Here is a 24,156-nt window from a genome sequence, read left to right as displayed (position 1 = left end):
ATGTGTTAGATCTCAGCTTTTTCCTGTCAAAGGTTTTATACCTCTTCGTTTTGAGTTAAAGGCTGGCTGGTACTTCATATTGATTTTTGTGTGGCATGTCTTGCTCTTTAGAAGTGATTTCACAAGCACTGCATGAACCTGGTATCATTCTGAAAGAGCTTTCAAAAAGACTGCTTATTATATGAATTTTATTGTATATATTTTTGAATGTTTTTGCTTTTTAACAGAACAAACGGAACAACAACAACAATGTTAATATAAAAAATATATACAATACAAAAAATATAATAAAAAAAAAAAAAACTATTACACAACAGGACAAATCATTTGACAAGTAATGCTTAAGCTGAATGCAAATTCATAAATGTTTAATCCTATGAATATAAAAAAAACAAATCTGTACTACCATTATGACTCGTAAGAATAACAATGGTAACAATGATAGTATACAAAAAGAGAAATAAAGTGCATTATCTTGACTATTGTAAGCAGTCTAATAATACTCTTGGGCACAATATTAAATACATTATATTCAATATTAAATACATTAATGAATACAGATTACACCCAATTACTAATAACTGTTAATAGCATTAACAGGGGTCAATGGCTATTTCATTCTTTTATATTTTAATTTAACTTTCAGAAAATACAACTGGTATTGGTTGCTTGCTGCCTCATTTTTCTGTTCAAAGTCTGTAGTTGTAAACATGTCAGGGGACATGGATAAATTAACGAATTAAATTTACATTTATTTATTTTGTTTACATTTATTTATACATTTTCTTTATTTCTACCTTTATTTTTTTACATGTATTTATTTTTACCTTTATTCAGTTTTACATTTATTTAAATAAATAAATGTAAACCCGAATAAAGGAAAAAATAGTTAAATAATATTTGTAATTAAAAATACTTTGCAAATAAATATGTACAAATAAATGTAAAACTACATATAAAATAAATAAAAGGTAAAAATAAACATGTTAAACAAATATTTATTTATTTGTTTGTTTGTTTAACTTGTTTATTTTTATTTTTACCTTTTATTTATTTATTTTATATGTATTGTTTTACATGTATTTGTACATATTTATTTGCAAAGTATTTTTAATTTCAAATATTTAATTATTTATATTATAAATGATATATTCATTTAAATGCATTTTTAGTTTTACATTTATTTTTTTACATATATATTTGCAGATTTTATTACAAATATTATTTATTTATTAATAATTATTTGTTTAAATGTAAATGATAAAATTTAAACAGTTGTAAAAGTCAGTACTGTATCCATATACAAGTACATTATATCCTTGTTCTTTGTCTCTTTTCCAAACGCACACACAACAGAGACAGCAGCAGCCAGAGGAGACTAATGAATAATGCAGAGTTCTGTCTCTGTGTTGCCATTAGAAACTGTTGAGAATATAGAGTCAATATTTACAGAGTAATACAGCCATCAGTGTCTCTTTCTGTATATGTGTGTATAATTCAAAGCTTCTTACTGATGATGACCATGATTCACTTTTTCATTAGACTATTCGAGTGTGTGTGCTGTATGAATGTTGTGTGTCTGAAATGTGCCGGTTTTGTCATGACAGAAGCAGGTGTTTTCTTCAGTTACAATATAGTTTCAAGCCAAAAAACATAGTGTCCTCTACTTGTATGTAAATTGGTTTATCATGCTTAAAAGGAAATTGACTCCTTTTGTCTCACATCACAAGTTGACGGAGAGGCACCTGTTGCTGTATCCAGACAAAAACATGCACAAATTATGAATAGTATTATCATCGCTGTCTGCGTATTCATACCTGCCGAAATCAAACCACCCTCTGTTACACCATATTGCATATTTTAGGCTGTAATGTTTTCCTACAGTGTTGGGGGAAAAGGGCTCCAGTAACAGTGGTGTTGTCTGCGCTCTGGTCATATTCATGACTATTCTTAAATTCATGCCCTCAGGCCTTCCCGAACGCCTTCTATTACCTTCTCCTTGTTCCAGCGTAGCTTTTGTAAACTGCTTATTTGGTCCTGTCTGAGATAGACGGATAGCATGTATCCCTCTCCTTTGGGACTAGTTGTTCAGTGTGGTTGGAGAGAGCGTGGCCTGTATTTACCCGGCTCTCTAGAGAGCTGCTCCAGGTGGAAGTAATAGCCACCTGTCTTTAGAGCTCTAAAACTCACTCCCACCCCCAGAGATGGAGTGTTTTGAGAAATCTCTGGAGGAGTCCTACAAGGTTGAAGGGAATTATTATGATCATTTATTCATTTTGTGAATAGATGAGAGTATCATAGCCTGCCATCATGCCATGGTTGTTTAAACAAAGGGAAGGCGAGTTGCTTGTAGTAGTAGTTGTGTGTGTGTGTGTGTGTGTATTAGTTATTAATAATTTTTTTATGGCATTTAACATTTTGGTTTTTATTAATTTTTACTTTTATTTATTTCTATTTAAATAATTTTTTGTTTCTATTTATTTATTTATTTTATAGTTTTTTAAATATCGTAAATATTATTTATTTTGATCAATTCATTATATTTGTTTCTATTTATTTATTATTTGCTTTTATTTAACTTACTTACTTATTTATTTATTTACTTATTTATTCTTTATTATATTTGTAAATGTTATGATCATAAATATTTATTTAGGTGTTTTATTTTAATTAATTAGTTTATTTTTGTTTCTATTATTTATTATGTTTTATTTATATCTGTTTATCTGTTTTTTTTATGTATATTTGTTTTCTTTTATGTATTTGTTTTTTAAGTTTTGGTAACACTGTATTTTACAGTGTACCTGTTACACATCTTACATGTACTTACTATAAATTATGCATAATTACAAACAACTTACCCTAAACCTAACCCTAATTATATAGTAAGTACATGTTAATTACTTTTAATCAGTACTTATTTGTATAATTACTCTGTAATAAGGGCACCTATAAATAGTGTGTTTTTAATAAAATTGACAGATATTACAGACTAATATATTTTAGATTATATTGCATATATCATAGCAAAAATAGCCAAAATTGCAGTGTTGCTAGTATGTTGAAAGAGAGCATTATTTACACAGACTTTATCTCTTCTTCATTTGTTTAATCTGCAGCATTTCCAGATGACCATCCAGGCCCTCCAGGACGAGCTGCGTATCCAGAGAGATCTGAACCAGCTGTTCCAGCAGGACTCCAGCGTTCGCCCCGGCGAGCCCCTGACCGCCGAGCTGACCGAGGAGAACTTCCAGCGGCTGCACGGCGAGCACGAGCGGCAGGCCAAGGAGCTCTTCCTCCTGAGGAAGACTCTGGAGGAGATGGAGCTGCGCATCGACACGCAGAAACAGACGCTCTGCGCCCGAGACGAGTCCATCAAGAAGCTCCTGGAGATGCTGCAGAGCAAAGGGCTGTCGGCCAAGGCCTGCGAGGAGGACCACGAGCGCACGCGGAGGCTGGCCGACGCCGAGATGCACATCCATCACCTGGAAAGCCTCCTGGAGCAGAGGGAGAAGGAAACGGCCTTGCTGAGGGAGGTGAGTGAACCATCAAACAGCACTAAAATATGACATATGTTACCTAGTGCCTTAGCAACATGTTGTGGATTAAATAACAGCAAATGCACAAATTAAACAGCTGCTCCGGGAAAGATGCCTGGTCATTTTTCCAGAAATGATGATGATGATGATTCGCAAATGTTTTTGCTAGGACTCCCAATTATGGTGGTGATGAATCAAGGGCTCTAGATTAGTCATTTTGAACTGCACCGGACAAGCGAGCTTACCAAAAGAGGGAGTGAGAGAGGGAAACCTGTTACAAATTGAAGGCATTGAACATTTGTTGCTATAGAAACGGGAGAGACTGAAAAGAACATTGATGAAAGGAGACACAGATGTTGCTGAGTGCAAAAACTGTTAATGTGGCGGAAGACGCGTTCATCACATTCAGTTTAGTAGTTTATCTCGAGGAGGGATCTGATTGATGTTTCTTCAAGTTCAGCTGAAATTTCTGTTGCATAATCGAGCTGTTCAGTTTATACTCCTTAACATGGAAGAGAATTCGCTTTTGAGTCAAGGGTTCCCTTGGGAGTTTCCAGTGGGCTTTTAGCATAGTGGTTTTTGATTTATGAGTAACATAAGAGACATTCATGTTTTGTTGACAGAAATACAACCATACCTTAAAGGTTGCAAGTTGCTAATATAGGCACGATATGTACGATTTTTGGATTAAAATATCCCAAAACCACTAAAATAATGTTATATATTTTGCTGACTGGTGTACTTGCATTATCCCAAATGTTTCCAAGAATGTTTAAATCCAGAGAAATAAGCAATTTTTACCAGGACACGGACCGTGCGTCGCCTATCAATGACATCATACCCGCGTTACTCTCGATTTCCCGTTTTATTTTGTAGAAACCATGGAAACAACAAAGTTTTATTAGACAAGGCAACAACTGTTAGGAGACATTTATAGACAGAAAACTAATTATTGTACAGTAATACAGCATTTCCCCATCTTACAATGTTTTAAAATCAATTGCATGCCATTTAGCAACACATAAGACATCCAGCATTTATTAATGTGATATTCTAATATCGATCTAGCTTACTGCAGTGTTAATAAAGTGTCTCGTAGCAGCCGTGGAGCGAATGCAGAGTAACATTATAACATCATTTTTAACACACTCAAATGTATCTAATATGATCAACAGCACTGCGTTACCCCACATACGCATGACCGGAAGAAGCGGAAGCTGTGGCGATAGTGTGCCTTTTAAAGGGATAGTGATATCATATCATCATTTACTCGCCCTCAGGTTGTTACAAACCTGTATGAGTTTCTTTCTTCTGACGAACACAGAAGATATTTTGAAGAATGTTGGTAAACAGACAGTTGATGGTAGCCATTGACTTCCATAGAAGGGGAAAAATATAATGGAAGTCAATGGCTACTTCTGTTCAACAGAAGAAAGAAACTCATTTTTGGGTGAAATATCCCTTTAAATTGGACTGACAAGGATGCAAGTTTATGTGCTTGATGAATCAGGCAACCGCTTGTCCTGTATGTATCCTTTCATCTCAGAATGAGATTCAATGCTGTCAGGAGACTGTTAAAGTGGTTGTTTGGTAGTTTTGAAACAAGTTCTGTCTGGCATTCTCACTCTGTATTTCTGTCTGGCATCTTCTGAGACAGCCAATAGCAGAACTTTGGCAACAGTGACATCGAGTGGCCAGTTAATGAAATGGCACAATCAACTCTCACTATGGCTGCGTCCAAAAGCTTTGGCAGCTGACTTATTGCCTCGCTGCCCTATTCGGCAATGACTTTGCAGGCAGCGTTTACACACAAAGGGACCTCCCAAAACTGATTTCAGTCCACTTGTAGCAGTGTAACGGTTTAATGATCAAAGAGCGAGCTTTGGTGAAAACTAAGGAATACTTAATACTCTCCTATACTAATTTCTTGCTAGAAATTACATAAAAAACAGGAAAACTTTGGTTAAAAATGTGCATTTACTGAGCACACAAACTGACCACCAACCTTGACAACTCAAAAAAATGTAATCAGTTACATCAAAATTAAGTTAAGCTTGAATTTGACTTGACACAAGGAGCAGGGAAACACGAAGCACATACAACGGGTAACAAATGACGACGATCCAGCACCGGACTGCAAATACAAGGGCTGAATCCGAAATCGCCCCCTATACCCTCAAACCCTATTCCCTACTTTAGTCCACTAATACAGTTCACTTGAAGGAGTGAATGAAAACAAGTGAGTGAATTTGGACAGCCGCTGTGTGTACATCGGCTGTACACTCGTTATTATAGGGGGCAATTTCGGATTCAGCCAAGGAGAATAAATAGGGAAGCAAACAATACAGAGGGAAGACAGGTGGGGCAAATTAACCAATAATCAGATAACAAGATGGGCGGGGTTAGACAATGGACAGCACGTGGCACAAGGGCCATTTCTGGGCGTGTCTAAATTTGTGGGTTTTTTATGACAGCTCTGGCTACTCCGGTTATCTCTGTATGTATATTTTAGGCAACAATAAAACGAAATATGTCATAAAACACCACTCTGCCTCTTCATTTTCATAAAAAAAAATCTTAAATATATTAATAGCCACACAAATGTGGTTCAGGCAACGCATACCTTGATTGTCTTCACTGCATGTATATTTATAACAAAAAGAAATATAAAACACATCCCTACCTCTTTTCATTTACATAAAAAAAAAAAGAAACATATTAATATGTGGTTTAGGCAATAAGTGTGCAAATATATGATTATCTTCACTGTAATAAAATTAAATATGACTTAAAACACAACCCTGTCTCTTTTTGTTAAAGGTCCTGTTCTTCGTGATCCCATTTTTCAAACTTTAGTTAGTGTGTAATGTTGCTGTTAGAGCATTTATAATACCTGTAAAATTATAAAGCTCAAAGTTCAATGCCAAGCGAGATATTTTATTTAACAGAAGTTCCCTTTCAAAGCCTACAGCGAACGGCTGGTTAGGACTACATCCTGGTATTTCCTGCTTTAATTACGTCAGTAGAGCAGTATGTCGACTAACCTCCGCCCACAAGAACGCGTGAAAAAGGGGGCGTGGTCTTGTTGCTCCCGCGTGGAGAATAGGAAGTGTTGCGTTCGTATAGTTTGTTTGTTGCCATGTCGTCGAGACGCTGTTATTTTCATCCCGGAGTCAAGTCACCTTTGTTTGGCTTTCCCAGGGACGCTGTACTTAGAGATCATTGAGCACATGCATCCCCATTATGGTGAGAGGCGTGACCTTTCCGGTAACGTGCGCTCTGCGTGTGCTAAGCTGCTGTCGAATCACAACACGGGAACCGCTGGCACAATCAGAACTCGTTACGTGTTTCTGAAGGAGGGACTTCATAGAACAGGGAAATCTTTCAAGCCGTTTTGAGGACAGTGAAAACAGCAGTATACAGATAAGTAAATTGTGTGAAAAATACTGTGTTTTTTTACACGCGAAACATGAACACATGTTATATTGCACACTGTTAACACAATCAAAGCTTCAAAAAAACACGAAAAACGGGACCTTTAAATGTCAATAATAGCCATTATCATAAAAGTATAAGTAAAAGAAATAAAGCAAACACGTTAAATAGCCTTTGCCCTCAGCCAAAACGATTTGCCAGGGAACAAATTATAGATTCATGAGACCAAAGATCGCCAGTTAGATCTACACAAGACAAATTATATCTCATGTTTAACCACTAGAGAGACATCAGAGCCAGCTGCAAATGTCCGAAGGACTAGCCGAGGACAAGCTGCTCTCGGTGGGGTTAATGAGGGCTGAGCGTCCGCTGATTGGCTGGATCTCACAACTCCGAAAACATCACATACAATTTTCAAATAGGCAATCTCTTTATAAATAAACCACAGATTTGAGCTTTAAACATCTACCTTCTCGCCTGAAAAACTCTTAAAACTACATTTTGTGACACATTAACAGTAGTATTTTTAATCTACGCTGGGTTTCTCCTCTGCTTTTGACCCTTGTTGGTTGGCGCGAGATGCATTCTGGAATACCTGTCTGTCTCAAGTCACCTCTCGATGCATCATCGATAGAAGGGGCGGATCAAGGACACATCCGGGGATTTGAACTGTTCTTGTCTAGATGTCAGCTTTGAATTGGAACAGGACATGTTAGGCCTTTTGAAAGTTCTAATTTTGTTTTGGAGGTCTCCTACAATAAGTTTACATGCATCAAATTTCAAAAAACACTTAAGTTTTCTCATAATATTCATTGCACATCACCTCATTTTTAAAGTCCCAGTCTGTTGTGATTGGTCTACTCTGCTCTGATTGGTCAGATGGCCTAGTCTGTTGTGATTTGGTCTACTCTGCTCTGATTGGTCAGATAGCCTAGTCTGTTGTGATTGGTCTACTCAGCTCTGATTGTTCAGAATTGCCATTCAAATACAAATTAGATTTAAAAAAAAATTCAAATAATGAACATTTTTTATTTTAGCAGTATTTATTTTTTCATGGAACATCATGGAATAGATAGTAATGTTGTATCTCTTTCAGATATGAGTGTCGTTCAACAGCAGCTTTCAACAATTCAGTTCCCTGAAGCGTCGCTCTGCTTTCCATATGCTTTCTGAGTCTCCACACATGTAGACGAATGGCTGTTTTTCCCGTGTCTGTCTCTCTCTCCATGTGCATTCATATCTGAAGGCTTTGGTGTCCATATTTTGTGTCTGATTGATGATTCAGGGGTCTTTGATTGCCCGGAGGGTGCAGGCTCTTTGTGTTCAGTGCATGCTGCATTCACTCTATTGCTCGGTACATTTATCTTTTTCATAAGTGACTCAGTCATGCATAAACACTCAAACCAGTGGACAGAAAGTGTCTCTCCTGCCTCAGAATTTCGTTTGTGACATCAGTGTGCTGAGTTTGTAATTTGGCTGTGTTGAAATCAGAAGTCAGGGTTGATTTATTATCAGCTTTTGGGCTGGACATAATCTGGAGTGGTATGGATCCTCATCAAATGATGGCTGGCGGTAGAGGAGGCCGTTATTATCCTGTGGTTTCACCTCATGATCCTCGTCTCCTGTTTTCTTCCCAGGATCTCCATAGACGATATGAGGGAGCTCCAGAGTCTGCCAAAACCAAAGCCCTGCAGACTGTCATCGAGATGAAGGCAAGTGTGTGTGTGTGTGTGTGTGTGTGTTTGTTGTGAGTAAATCCCAAACTTTAGTGTTGTTTCTAAGGCAGATAATAATAGTAGTAATAATAACATTACGAAAACCTACTCATATTCCTCAAACTGTCTTTTTGTGTCAGTAATTTTACACAATTTTTCAATAATTTGTGGTCAGTAAGATATCTTATTTTCTTAAAAAGTAGGTTTTATTCAACAAGGGCACATAAAAAGTGACAGTAAAGACATTTTATAATGTCATAAAAGACTTCTGTTTTAAATAAATGCTGTTCTTTTGAGCTTTCTATTAATCCTGAAAAAAATGCATAACCGTTTCCACAAAAATATTAAGCATCGCAGCAAATCAGCACATTAGAATGATTCTGAAGGATCATGTGAGACTGAAGACTGGAGTAATAATGCTGAAAATTCAGCCGTGCAATCACATAACTAAATGACATTTTAAAATATATTACAATAGAGAAAACTCAAAACAGTTATTTTAAATTGTCATAATATTTCACAATATTACTGTATTTTTGATCAAATAAATGCATTTAAAAATCCTACTGCCTCTTTTTGGATTTGTCCGGTTTATAAGTCGATACATATTTGAAAAGTTTTATCTATAAAATTATATTTTAACACTTTTTTTTTATTGCAGAGATGCACAGTACGGTTATCAGTTGTTTTTAACATTACTTTAATTTTCAACAAATATTGAATATTTACCCTATTTTTACATTTAACACCCACTTGAAATCTTTAAAAAACAATAATAATTTAATTAAAGCTGCGAGCAGCGATGACGGGCCCAAGCCGGTGGCACCGCCACGCCGGTGGCATCAGCATAACTGTGCACGGCAGGCAATATGCATTTAAACAGGATAATTTTTTTAAATCGCTCGAATATGTCACATTTACCGCAGCAGCTGGTGCCACTATCACCACAAGCCACACCCATGATGTCATTTAAATGTAGATGATTTTTAATGTCATGGGATGAAATAGATCTCTTTCAAATATGTGAAAAGTTATCTTTTCCTGCTCAAAATGTTATAAGTCCAGAAGGCCAGTATTTAATTCAAGGTATTTGTATAGTTCTTTTTTTACTTATTCACAAGTGAGTTATTTGTGATAGTCTATGATATGAAAGGGGTAAATTATCATCATCAAGAGAGAAAGGCACACACACAAACTCACAGGGTGAGAGAGAGACCCCACACACACACACACACCCAGGGTGAGCCTGAGAGTGAGGGGGGAGGGGAAGGACTGAGAGAGAGGTAATCTGCACATTGAACAAGATTCACAAGATTTTAACAACAAAAATAAATAAAATCTAAATGGTGGGAGAAAGTTTTTTTTACTTCACTCTCCGAAAACATTATTTTGAATATATTTGAAATCACAGATGTTGGTTGATGAGAATTGTAACTCAAATATAATTTACAAAAACTAGTCCTGTCTGAATAGTGATATGTCAGTGAGATCAGCTCGGGCGCGCACACCGTCTATGGGTGATGTCACGTATTTTGCGAAATGCGCAGTTAGGTGATGTGTCGCCCTCCACACGTTGCGAAACAGACTCCGAAATGGGGAAATGTAAATTTGCGGACTCCTGGTTGGAGTAGGATGAGTTTAAACAATGACCGCAGGGTTTTTCTATGGTTTTTCCTGCATAGCAGCCGCCTCCGTCACATTTCGTGCCACCTCCGTCTGTCGACAAAACTCAAGACAGGCAGTCCCTTGCTCAGATTAGGCATGTCGTGGTAATTAAATAATCATCAGAAATATATATTGTCACATGATCTTTCAGCAATCATTATTAGTATTTTATGATTTGCTAGTACAAAGTCATCTAAAGCCATTCCATAGCTGAATGTCTTTCCTCCGCTGTAGCTGTCCATCATTCTCCGTTCAGCATTCAAACTGCGCGTCGTGTTTGGTTACAGTCAGTCAGCTGCTCGGTAAAGCTCACTCCAAGATGATATATTCCCGTTATAATACTTGATATGCAGATAAAATAATTTATCTTCCTGGAGTTTATCTAGCGGTTTCTGAACGATGTTGTGCTCCCTACCCGGGTGACAACACAAGGCATCACACGCACAATAACCGGAATTTAAAACTGTGAAGAAACCGACCGATATACATAGTAGACTAGGATTTGTGCGCTCAACGCTCATCGTCTCTTTATGCCGTGAACTTTTTAATGTGCACTCGCGGTGCACTGCGCCCTCTGACTCCATGTTGCTTTAAGCGCATCATTCTGCACCCGGGATGCGCATAAGCACATTGTGCCGCGCTTTCATATATTTTCATAGTTTTGTGCACTTAAAGATGATTTAAAAAAAATCTTGTTCTCACGTATCTATCATATATTTGTTGCCCCTTTACAGAGCTGCACATTACGTTTACAATAAACTATAAATCTTGAAATGTTATATTATTTGTGTAGGCCCATATAATTATTTACATTCATATATAAATTAAATATAAATTGTTTTTTTTATAAATGTATTTAATAAGAACACAAAGTAATTTGTACCTTTTCATTAACATTTTTAGATTTTATAAAATTTGTCCAGAGATGTTTTTTCAAGAATTACTTTTTGTAATTGCAAATTTTTTTAACTATCCACTCACCTAATTTAATATATATTTTTGTTATAGCTTATGATTATATATTTTTATTTTATTGCTCAACAGTAGTTCTCATCGCCGATGAGGTCTTTAAATATTTTGAGAAGGTCTTAAAAAAGTCTTAAAAAGGTATTAAAATTTACTTCAGGATTCCTGCATATACCCTGCATATGCATCATACGTGATCTTGGCAAACACAGCACATGACGTTTTTATTTAAAATTAGAAAGTTTTAAATTAGTTAAATTAGATTAGTTAAATTAGAAAGTTGTCCGGCTCGAAGAGAACAATATATGTACGGGGACACATGAAATGTCTACAAATGTATGTCCTCAGAAATCACAGAAGCACACACACACACACACACACACACACACACACACACACACACACACACACACACACACACACACACACACACACACACACACACACACACACACACACACACACACACACACACACACACACACACACACACACACACACACACACACACACACACACACACACACACACACACACACACACACACAGAGAGAGAGAGAGAAACAAGGTTTTTTTTTATCCTGCTTCAAAACTAAGACACTGCTGCCATCGTGTGTTCATTGAGGGAAGGGCAGCACACATTCCCCTTTTTTGTCCTTATTTAATCCCTCGGCATGGCAACACCGTTTGAGATATCCAAAATCCGTTCGCATTTTAGCATCTTCCGTATCTTTGTTTCATGTTGACCGAGTTTGGTGGAGATTGAATAAATCGCCTACGAGGAGAACGTAAAAACTCAGAGCCTGAATTATACCAATATTCACGTTCAAACCAAAATATCTGACTTCCTGTTGGTCGGAGCTAATGACTGTAAATTAGAAAGTTGTCCGGCTCGATGAGGTCAATATATATACTGAGTTTGGTGATTGTAGATGAAACGAAGCCCTTCATTTTTGTCAAAAGGTGGCGCTAGAGAGCCCCTCATCCCCGCCCGTTTCTGAGGCTTTGTCCATGTGTACTGACTGACATCTCTGATGTGTGTGTTGAGTTTCAAGCAGTTTCAAGCAATTTCAAGCATGCTAAGAGCCTCAGAACAACACTGCTACCTTTTAGTGAGGGGAGGGCAGACAGAGAATAAATATTCAGAAGAAATATATTAAATAAAATAAATATATTGATCTGAAAAATAGTATGATTATTTTAAAGCTATTTGGTTACATTTGAATAAAACATTGTTTTAGTATGTTTTTAAACACACACACATACACGTTGTAATACCAGTGTAATACCCATGTCATTATACAAATTTGTGTCCTCATAAATCACAAACAAGAGAGAGAGAGAGAGAGAGAGAGAAACAAGTTTTTTTTTATCCTGCTTCAAAACTAATACAATGCTGCCATCTTGTGTTCATTGAGGGGAGAGCAGCAGACACAGAGAATTTCTGTTCCCCTTTTTTGTCCTTATTTAATTCCTTGCCATGGAAACACCGTTTGAGATATCCAATATCCGTTCACATTTTAGCATCTTCAGTATCTTTGTTTCATGTTGACCGAGTTTGGTGGAGATTGAATAAATCGCCTACGAGGAGAACGTAAAAACTCAGACCCCGATTTAACCAAAAGTTCACCTTCAAACCAAAATATCTGACTTCCTGTTGGTCGGAGCTAATGACTGTAAATTAGAAAGTTGTCCGGCTCGATGAGGTCAATATATATACTGAGTTTGGTGATTGTAGATGAAACGAAGCCCTTCACTTTTGTCAAAAGGTGGCGCTAGAGAGCCCCTCATCCCCGCCCGTTTCTGAGGCTTTGCCCATGTGTACTGACTAACATCTCTGATGTGTGTGTTGAGTTTCAAGCAGTTTCAAGCAATTTCAAGCATGCTAAGAGCCTCAGAACAGCCAAAAGATTATTAAACTTTGACACGTTGCCATGGCAACAGTATTTGAAATTTCAGGAATCCATTTCATACGTCTCTATCTGTCATGTTTTCACATTATACTGATGAAGTTTGAAATAAATCTGGTGAAAATAAGATGGTGATTCAAAGCATTTTTGAAAGTGACACACTTCCTGCTGCCAGTTGGTGGCGCTATAACTTTGACTCACAAAAGTCATATCCATGTGATCGGCCTCTTACAACGAACACACAGCTGAAGTTTCATCCAAACCAGTCAATGTTTGCACAAGTTAAAACACACTTCCTGTTTCCCTTTTCTCGCCATAAATTCGTTGCATCGCCACGGCCAGACTTTTCGAGATATCAAAAATCCGCTCGCAATTTAGCATCCTGGATATGTTCACTTAATGCTGACCGAGTTTGGCAATGATCGAAACAATGGCCTCGGAGGAGTATATTAAATTCCAGAGCATGCGTTTTCCGAACAACCCATAATAGCTCACTTCCTGTAGGGCTGACGCATAACTTAGAGCACGAAAGTTGTTCGGCCCGATGAGGTCTATATGTGTACCAAGTTTCAAACATGTACGTGCAAGTGTGTTTGATATATGGACCAAGTTTTCAGACCCCACTTTAGGGGGCGCTGTCGAGCCCCCCTGCCACGCCCGGGTACCAGCTTCAGCCCGGCTCTGATGGCCGCGCATTCCGACGCCTGTGCGAAGTTTCAAGAGTTTTCGAGCATGTTAAGTGCCCCAAAAGTACCCGAGAAGTCGAAAAAAAAAAAAAAAACAAAAAAAAAACAAAGAATAATCTGAGGAAGAACAATAGGGCTCTGCGCCCTTTCAGGGCTTGGGCCCTAATAACACTGTTTAATGTAATTTTTTTAAAAGTTATTTTTAGGCTTATGAGGGAGTGTTTGGAAAGCCTGCTTGAAAATGATCTTTATTGTTGCTAGTGTCTTAAATGGTATATTAGATGCAGGGCATTTTTAGGCATAGGCGAAATAGGCGGTCGCCATGGGCACCATCAGATGAAGGGGTGCCAGTGAGCGCATATCTGGCACTACATTTTGGAAGGGGTCTTTGTAAAGGGTGTCACGGCCACCCTGAAATATGATTGCCGCCCCCACTGGTTCCCCCAACACTATTGGGCTAGAGTACTCTCAATCAGATGATTCCTATATTGGATCAGAGTACTGTCAATTACTGTCTGACTGTTGCATGTAAGGTTTGCATTTGGAGCGCAACAACACCATTAGATCAAAGGTCAGTGCTTTGGCAAGGTAATGCTTTTTTAACCACACAATAAAGCTAAATTCAAAGGCCAATTAAAAAAAACAGGCACTATAAAAAGTGCACAAATCTGTATTTTGTTAGGGCCGTATTTGTGGCAGTCGAGAAATCACGCTGTGAAATGGGCAGATTACGTCATATTGCTTGGTGTGTATTGAATTGGCAAGATATAACCACACTCACTTTAGCATTTCATGATATATTATTATATTTTGACTCTATAGAGCTTTCTTCTCTTACTTGCACCTCCAAGTGTGTGTTTGCGCCAATGCATTGTTAAAGGATCAGTGTGTTTTGTAATTGTCCCATATAAAACTGTAACGGCCAATTTAAAAATTGTATAATAAAATGTGCTAATTCACAACATTAATTACATCCTTTTGTCGAATTTAACGCATCTTTACGGATGGTGTCGAAATGCTGAATCGATTCATACAGTTCTAACTGTGCTTAATACAAGCAGTGGCATACACAGGGTATACAAAGGGGAAGTTCGAGCGTCAATGAGCAAAAAAAAGACCGCACTCAATCAATATATATTCTTGTTACTTTCATGTGACTGATCAAGCTTTTATACGTAGTTTGCGGTAAATTTTGGAAACATTTCCAAATTGTAAATATTTGTTAATAAGGATTGCGTTTCCAAATGATATGTGTATGTATTTGATAATAAGGATTCAAATTAATATAATAGGTGCCAATAAGGATTTCATCTAGGGCGTCAAAATGGCTAGAAATGGCCCTGATTAGATATCAGGACTGATTCATGTTTAAAACCCTTCTGTATAGCATCCAGCAGATCTATCTCCTTAGGTAGGACACTGAGAGTGTTGCACCTTGTCCTCCATTCCTCCGCCTCAAACATCTCTCTGATCTCTGCAGGACTCTAAGATCAGCTCTCTGGAGCGCAGTCTGAGAGATCTGGAGGACGAGATACAGATGCTCAAGTCAAACGGCGCCCTCAGCACTGAGGAGAGAGAGGAGGAGATGAAACAGATGGAGGTCTACCGCAGTCACTCCAAGTTCATGAAGAATAAGGTAGAACCTGTGGCCCATGGGCAGTACAACTGTTTTCTTACAGGTTGTGTTATTTGATCGCAGATTTGTGTTGGTGTTAAATATTAGTAGCCGGTGGTGCTGTTATATGACATGGTGTGCATCACAACTATATAATTAAGCATAAAATGTTCTGATTTTTCATTTTATCTGGTCAAAGTTGTCTTGATAACTTCTTCATTGTGTTTTTTTATTATCATTACTAACTTTTATCTTGACCTATTACAATGTTAATATGTTTTTTCCTTTTATCGTCTTTATTTTTAATTATAAATCATTTTATTATATGAATTGTATATATATTATTTGTCCTAAGGAAACTCTTTACCTTTTTAATGACATTTAATTGCAGCTAAATGGCTAAATCATAACCGCATGGCCTGTGTGGTGAATGCTGATTGGTTTAGTAACGCTGACGACATCACGTGAACATGGGGGATGTTTGATTGGGCGCTGGGCGTGCATGCGAGCTGGTGGATGGTGATTGGTGGTTGTTGCAGTAACGCCGCCCTCTCCTGACAGGTAGAGCAACTGAGGGACGAGCTGGCACAGAGCGAAGCGCAGGGCGAGGAGCTGAAAAAGCGGGCGGCTGAGCTGCAGCAAGAGGTCTCTTCCGTAAGACACCCAGAGAACCGGCTTAGCACACGCACAGCTCTGCTTCCCTCATCAGAGAGAACGTCCCGCCCATTCAGACTTCAGATAGGGTTCTGATTCCCGCTAACCTCAGAAAATCCCACTGGCTGACCGACCGACCGGCCCTTTAGCTCAGGGCGTTTTTTTTTCTTGCAAGAGATTTAATGTATTATCTCTGATCTACGGAAGCCCCGAAGGGTCATTTTTTACTTAATGTCATACATTATTTATGCTGCCTTCTCTGAGTAAAAGGACAAAAATAAATCAGAGGGGGAAAAAAAACCCAATGGCTGAAGTTGACACTGCATTTAAAAAAATGTTGTATAGTGATTGTGTAAAACTGCAGAAAAATAGGACAAAATACAGTTTTCCTACCAATTTGTTTTGGGGTTGCATACTGCAGATTTTTTTCCCTTTTGCTGAATAAATAGATATATAAAATTAGACATTCTTGGGATGCATTATATATTATTTTTACTATATTGATATAGTAGACATTTTAGTTTGTTTTAACAAATTCCATTATGTGTCTTTGTCATTTTTATTAGTTTGTTTTTATGCATATATACATTTCTCTGTAGCTTTAATTTATTTTATTTTAGTTTTAGTAATTTTAGTACTTTTGTTCAACTTAAACATATTTATTTCAGTTGGCTGCCAAGTTAACATTTCTTTAATTGTCTTATAAGTTTTAAGTTTAAAATTTTTTTTTTTAAAAGACCCTTTCACATCTCCGGGTTTCTCAGAGCAGAAGTCGTCATAGTTGGGTTAACTTTTATAGCGGTGAATGAGAGAATACATTAAATATATTTTTGTGTCCCTATTTGCTCAAACAGCAAAAGAAAAACACCACAACAGTGATTTCACAACTTTCAAAAAGAGGGGAAAAAATAGAGTGAAACTGATAATGGACGCTGTATTAGAAACACCCTCACAGCAGCGGTAACTTGGTATACTTGTAATTTGATGCAAAAGTAATAAAATACAAAGTATTAGTGTTATAAATATGCATACATAAAAATTAAAAAAAAAAATTAAAATACTAAAAACTTTGCAGGATTTACAAAATTGATGACCGTTAAAACGCATCATCACAGTCTGTGAAAAGGGTCTATATTTATACTTTTATTTAATTTACCAAAAACATTTTCTAATAGTTTTAGTTTAACAATAACATCACTGCATCCCATCTCCCCAGTGTTCTGATTAGTGGTCAGTCACTATATGCTTTTTATTTTGATTGACAACCTCAGTCTTTTTTCCATACTGAATTCAACTTCGACAGAATATAATATTCCTCTAACTAAAGAACTCATGGGAGGGAACGGTGAAAAAGGTCCAGGGCGGTGAAGGGAACTGTTCAAAAATATTAGCTTTTGAGTCTCGACTCCTTATCAGTGGCCGCCTGTGGTCATAACAGCAGGATCAGTGGGCGGCAGTGGTTCAGGCCGACGGGTAAAGTCCCAAGGTTTCTCTGATCAGGAAAGCAGAGTCGCCCAGTGCTGTGCTGAGAGGTCGGATGCCACTCTAGACTCCCACGGTGCTTTTCACCCGTCTCTCTTTTCTTTCCCTCTCCCTCTTGTTTGTATCCCTGGTTGGAGTAGAGCTGAGAGCACTAATGTCTACGAGGCTTGAGTCTGTCTCGCTGAATTTTCTCTCTCGCCATCTCCTGCACACGCATTTCTTTCACTAGGGTGACTGGCAGCCAGTAGAGTTACAGCTTTAGGCCATGCTAACCTGCTATAGCTGCCCCAGTGCATGCTGGGAATGTGTCAAGACTCTGGCTGTTTGTCTTTTACATTGCAGATGAACACTTGCTGTCTGTTTTTTAGTCTCCTAACTTTGTTTACTGTATGTGTGTAAAAATTGATTTATATTTGTACTTAGTATCTCGCAAGCATGAGTGTTTTGTGGATGATTTGTTTAATACATCAAGTGCTTCTCTTCACAGGAATTGCCATTTACTAAAACAACGTGGTAATGCTTTGCCTGCTCGAGGTGTCTAATTCAACGAGTTAGCGAGTTTAATTTGACTTAGATGAGGATTCTTGAAAATTCGACTGTTTCCTCACATCAGACCTGAGACGACCGGTTTCATCATGCGTTTGCATCCGACGATGGTGTTTTAGGGGAAATGTGTTTCACCAGAGCTTTGAGGTCTGGTTTGAAGGAGTTTTCTGGAGTTTTCCACACGCTCAGACTGACTGTTTGTCTTGCACAGATTGATCAGGTGAAGCAGGATCTCTCCCGGAAGGACACTGAACTCTTGGGCCTGCAGACTAAACTGGAGACGCTCACCAATCAGTTTTCTGACAGCAAACAGCACATCGATGTACTCAAAGAGTCTCTCACTGCCAAAGAACAGCGTGCTGCCATCCTGCAGACTGAGGTAAGAGTTACGTTATGGCAATGAATTGGCTTTGTGTAGCATGGCTGGATAAGTCAAATAGATTTTTACAAAGATGGGAATTTCTTTAAAGGGGTCCTTGATTATGATTTCACTTTTAAAAATGTAGTGTGATGTTGCTGTTTGAGCATCAACACCATCTGCAAAGTTACAACAGTTATAACCATAATTAAACGAAACTTAACTATACCGTTTCTATCTTCATGCAGCAGTTATTCTCTGGCTCTTTAGGCATCTGACAACAGTTCCCACACGAGCGATTTATAGATTATCATGACAGAATGCTAATCGATGACAGCTACATAAATTCATCAACTAACCATTCAGAAACGTCCTGTCTCATTCTACATGTTGTCACTTCTTCTTGAGTCTCTCCATCATTGCACGACTCCAGTTTGAACAGGCTGAACAGTTTCTGACATTTTCAGTGCGTGTCTGCGTGAGGTACTCGGAGCTGTTAACACCAGCTCTTGAAGCCCCACCCTCTTCTTGAAAGGGGGCTGGGAGCTCATTTGCATTTAAAGGGACAAACACAAAAACGACACGCTTTTTCTCACCCTCGGTGTAAGAATTGCTCCCCCTCAAAGTGACAATGTTAACATGCTATACCAAATTATCTGAATTATTTTGAGCTGAAACTTCACATAAACACTTATTTTACTTATTTTACATCTTGTAAAAAGGGGCATAATAGGACCCCTTTAAGTTCTTGATTAGTACATTTTTCTGCCAAACTGACTTTTTAATTTCTTTAAAGAAAGAAGTTTTAACCATTCTGACTTTTGCTTCCAAGATGATCAAAAGTCATTGCCACATTGATATAATCTCATCTAGTTATCTAGCTAGATAACTATATTATCTTCTCCAGGATAGCTACCGTAATGGATATCAGGATCAGGGGATTTTAAATGTATGTTTTCCAGGCTTTTACATACATATTGAAAAATGAATGGAAATTTCTTGTGAATATCAACTTCCTGTGGTTGAAGCTACTATTATCTTCGATCTTCGAGTGAATTTCATCTAAATAAAATCGTGATTTTAAAAATAAGTGATTTTTAAAACTTATACAAAAAGAGTGAAAAGAAATGGAAGAACAATTAAAATAAGCATAATTCATAGCAACAGTGTTCTGTACACTTTTTTTTCAGGTAACTAGTAATGTTTTACTTTTACATTTACAACAAAATGCTCTTCAATTTTGTAATAACTTTTTCAAATAAGTAACGCTAGTTACTTTTATTCCCTCTTTATTGACTGACACCTCTCCTTTCCCCATGATGCGAGAAAACGGGAGTAAAACGGGGTTGTGTGCACCAGTGCATTTACTCATCTCACTTGCACAAATACAGATTCAGTATTCCTCAAAATTAATAAAACAGTGAAATGCAAATCAGAATATTGCGTCAATTAAACCTGCATTAATTAAATGTTAATAACACACATACCACGGTCTGTCTTAATATTTGATTCTGATTGGCTGGAAGGTGTGCAATAAAACCGTTTAATGCACAGGTAGTTCTAAGTCAGTTTAATCAATGTTCTATATTAAAGTTTTCATTGACTGTACAGGCGTGATTTTGCATTTCCTTTAGCCTAAGGCTTATTCATTTCACTTTTGGTGTGAAAAGGCTTTTACATTTGCCAAAAATAGAACTTTTTTTAATTCAAAACAAACAAGTCCAGGCCAGATAAGAAATAGTAACGCATAAGTAATGTAATGCATTAAGTAATTGGCTACTTTTTAGGGAGTAACACAATATTGTAACACATTACTTTTAAAAGTAACTTTCCCCAACACTCTGTACATCAGAAAAAAATGGCATAAAACATGTATATGATCAACAAACACACCAGTTAATTAACTAGCAATACTAAATATACCATACTACTATAGATTTATAAAATAATGCAATACATTTTATGGATATTATACTCTGAACATAGAAAAGCTTTTTAAAATCCCCCTTAAAATAATTTTGTACTTTTTACAAGCTGCGAATACATATTATTAACTAACTTTTATAAAAAAAGATATATATAAATAATGTTTCTTGTCTTTTTTTGTTGGAAAAACCAATGTATTTACTGCAGTTTCCCTGCCTGACCATCAGGGGGCACTGTTGTATCAAACATGTCACTGAGCTGTTGTGAAGTTGCTGGGGCATGAATGGCTTCTTTGTGTGCGCTTTTTAATTCTGTAGTTAGTCTATCATCACACTTTGTATCATAATCCAGTGTTACCAGTGCCAGCATGTGATTCATGGAGTTTAGCTGACGGTTAATGTGCCTGACCGGCCAAGTATTAGTATGTTCCTGCACATTGTCATGAATAATAGTACTTTAATGTACATTAAGTGTCAGTTCATGCATCAATATGAATTTTGTGCCTGTGTACATTTCAGGTCGATGCTTTACGTTTACGTCTGGAAGAGAAGGAGACCACGCTTAATAAAAAGAGCAAGCAGATTCAGGAAATGTCCGAGGAGAAGGGAACGCTCAACGGAGAAATTCACGACCTCAAAGACATGCTTGACGTCAAGGAACGCAAGGTCAACGTGCTGCAGAAGAAGGTAAAGGCCGTGGCGTTGTACATCAAAACCGTACCAAAAGAGTTTCGATGGTTTCATGCTGCAAAATAAAACGTTTGTGTTCGACACAAGGATCCTACCTTTTCATGGATCCCAGCAGAACTGTTGCGGTGGTGTATGCATTCGTAAACATCGACGCGGCCTTCAACCGCATGTCATTTCCTCCTCCTGAACATAGATGGCACTGTTAGGCCACGTTTAATGAGTTCTGGCGAAATGCACAAAACCAGCCTCACCAAATATCCCTCTGTGTAAATTTATGATTTCTAAAAGTAGGGAAAAGATGTGTTTGTGATGGCGACGGAGTCTCCTGTTCTCAGAAATGACACACACAGGCCGTTAACCTCAGGCTAACAGCGGGCGCCAGGGTTTATATGTCTGTTCTGCATCTTTCATATCCATGCAACAGCTGTTTGCTTCTACCTCAAATGCACGTTGGATATACAGGAAGCCGTAGCTTTCGCAGTTACCGCCGACATCGCTTTTCATCGGCAGTATTTAGGGTGCAGCTTTGAACTTCATTCCACAATATACAAACTTTGACAGAAATCGGCACACAAGTCAAAGCTATCACTGACATGTTTCGAGCTTGTCGTGCCGCGCTCTTTGAGCCTGTCAGAGGATGTTTCCATGGTGACCCGACTGGCCATGGCTGGTCCTCCCATGAGGCAATGCTTCGGGGAGTCACATCCGACTATCAGTTTCAGTTCTTCTGCGCTGAGATCATAGGCTGTGCAAACAAGCCCCCCGTCTGCTGCCTCATTTATCTTGACTTAGGGATAGTCTGAGTGCACAAAACCCACAGTGAGCTCACCTTTATTGGGAAAACAGGAAGTTGTGCATCTCTCTAATGGACATTCCAAGGATAATGTTGCAAATCATGCTCCTTAGATCGCTGTAACTTGTGTCATATGTTATTTTACGACCAAGTTTCCCAAAAAAGCACACGGATCATTTGCTATAAAGTAGAACTGAAGTATTTTTGCTTGAATGGCTAATAGCTGTACCCCTTTGAATTACACTCATAGTTTACAGGAAGTGGCTTTTGACTGATAATCGCTATCCTGGAAGACCTTTTAAGGTTGCAAATTGTTAAATCTAATTCAGACCTCAGGATATCGCTTTAATGGCAAATGCTCGCTTTTTTCAAGTTTCTTTCTTAAGTATTGTTATATTCATATCCAATGTCCAAATTTGTGAATATCATAAATAGTTTTTTGTGTACTTCCATCTTTTATGAAAGTACATTTGGTATAAAATAAGAGAGCTCTTTTTACATCACTTATAAACAGGTTATAGTCATAAAGTCATGCTTGCGTTCTTGCCGTTTTGGGAAAAAGCCCAGGTTTTATTTGAGAGTGCTCAAATAGAAAGATCTGACTCTTTCTTATCATTGTCTGATATTTCTCGTAATAGTTTCTGTTTTCTTTCTCTTTTCGCCTCAACCGCTGTGCTTCTCTTCACAGTTTGAGTCTGAAAGCCTCTCAGAGTCATCGGGGGCACAATGAACTTTTTTTTTTTTGAAGCCAAGTGCTCTCCCAAGCCACAGAAAGAGAAACATTTAATTTCCATTATAGTGCCTGAGCTGTTCTGTATTGCCCCAGAGTTGTTCCTAATGGCCAAAACACATTGAGACTGCTATGAAGGTATGCATGGGGCGGCTTAACAGGACACCATTCAACGCACAGGTCAAACACGAGAAAACGAGAGGCCGTAGAGGAAACAGTATTACATCCAGCTAGGAAAATCTAGCACGTATGTATCATTTCACATTTTTCGAAACCTGAAAAGTGAAGCCAACATATTTTTCGATCGCCCGCCCTTGTGGCTGGCTGCCGCATGGGTCATAAACCTGCCCTCGCCATGTAAACAAATGGGATGTGAGCCAAACTAAAAACAGAGCGTCTGTTTACACTAAGTGCAAATGGCCTGCCCTGTTGGCAGAGGCTATTTACACTAACTCCGCCCACTGACGTCTGGTTGGGCCAGACAAAATAACGGAAGATCCTGAACACTTAACAGTAGCAATAGTGTAGGGGTAAGGCATGTGGCAGAAAGTTTTGATGCAAATTGACCCGAGTTCGAATCTGCCTTTTGTCGAACTTGCTCTACTACCTTTTCCCATCACAAATCAGATCGAAAAGGCATTTAAACGAAAAGTGGAAATAAAGTATCTAATGTGTGCTTAAAGCTGCACTACTTTTCCGTCCACTAGAGGTTGCCTATTCAAAACAAAGGCGTAGTTTGATGACGCCAAGTTTGAGAATCTTGGGACATGTGGTCTTCCCCTCACAGCCGGTGGAAAATAATCGGGATAGGACTCGGGCAGAAATCATGTTCATGGATGTGATTATTAACGTTACTGTAGTATGAAGCTGAAGCAGGAGCGATTGTTAATAAGAAGAGCGCAACACAAGCATCGCGAGCAGCGGGACCTTTATTATGGCATAGTTGCCGGCGGGACTTTTATCATGCCGCAGTCGCCGCCTCGCTGGCGCCATTTCCGCTTTTCCAGCCATGAGTATGAGGTAACGCAGCTCTGTTTATCATATTAGATACATGTGAGTGTGTTGAAAATGAGGTTATGACGTTACTCTATTCGTTCGCTCGGCGGCTGCTATGACACTTGTTGCACTCTGCAGTGAGTGAAGCGTTTCTGCAAAATAAAACCGGAAACCGAGGGGAACGTAGATGTGACGCCATCGACAGGCGACTCCCTCACACGTCCCGCTTCCTTGGTTAAAATAGCAATTTTCTCACAATTTACAAATAGTTGGGAACATTTGGGATATTGTAAGTACTCAACTGATCAAAATATATAACACTGGCCCAGTGGTTTTTGGATATTTTACTGCAAAAATTTTACATAGTGCACCTTTAATAATAGAGCGTTTATCGTTAGGTGTAGGGATGACCTCAGGCTAAAATGTAATAGTTTATACTGTTATTATTGCA

The 24,156-nt window shown here is 38.1% G+C and overlaps 1 protein-coding gene across 1 annotated transcript in view; it reads left to right on the top strand.

Annotated features, from left to right (window-relative positions):
- erc1b (ELKS/RAB6-interacting/CAST family member 1b) overlaps nucleotides 1-24,156 on the top strand; it is a 266,460-nt gene that overhangs the window by 41,753 nt on the left and 200,551 nt on the right. Inside the window, exons 3-8 of the mRNA XM_079817695.1 lie at nucleotides 3,120-3,536; nucleotides 8,612-8,686; nucleotides 15,397-15,552; nucleotides 16,093-16,185; nucleotides 18,425-18,592; nucleotides 21,016-21,183. Coding sequence (XP_079673821.1) covers nucleotides 3,120-3,536; nucleotides 8,612-8,686; nucleotides 15,397-15,552; nucleotides 16,093-16,185; nucleotides 18,425-18,592; nucleotides 21,016-21,183 — 1,077 coding nt within the window. The remainder of the gene's footprint in view (nucleotides 1-3,119; nucleotides 3,537-8,611; nucleotides 8,687-15,396; nucleotides 15,553-16,092; nucleotides 16,186-18,424; nucleotides 18,593-21,015; nucleotides 21,184-24,156) is intronic.

The sequence above is a fragment of the Gobio gobio genome (assembly GCF_949357685.1).
Source record: "Gobio gobio genome assembly, chromosome: 5".
Lineage (NCBI taxonomy): Eukaryota > Metazoa > Chordata > Actinopteri > Cypriniformes > Gobionidae > Gobio > Gobio gobio.
Note: the sequence above shows the minus strand (reverse complement) of the source record. Positions and strands in the feature narration are given on the sequence as shown.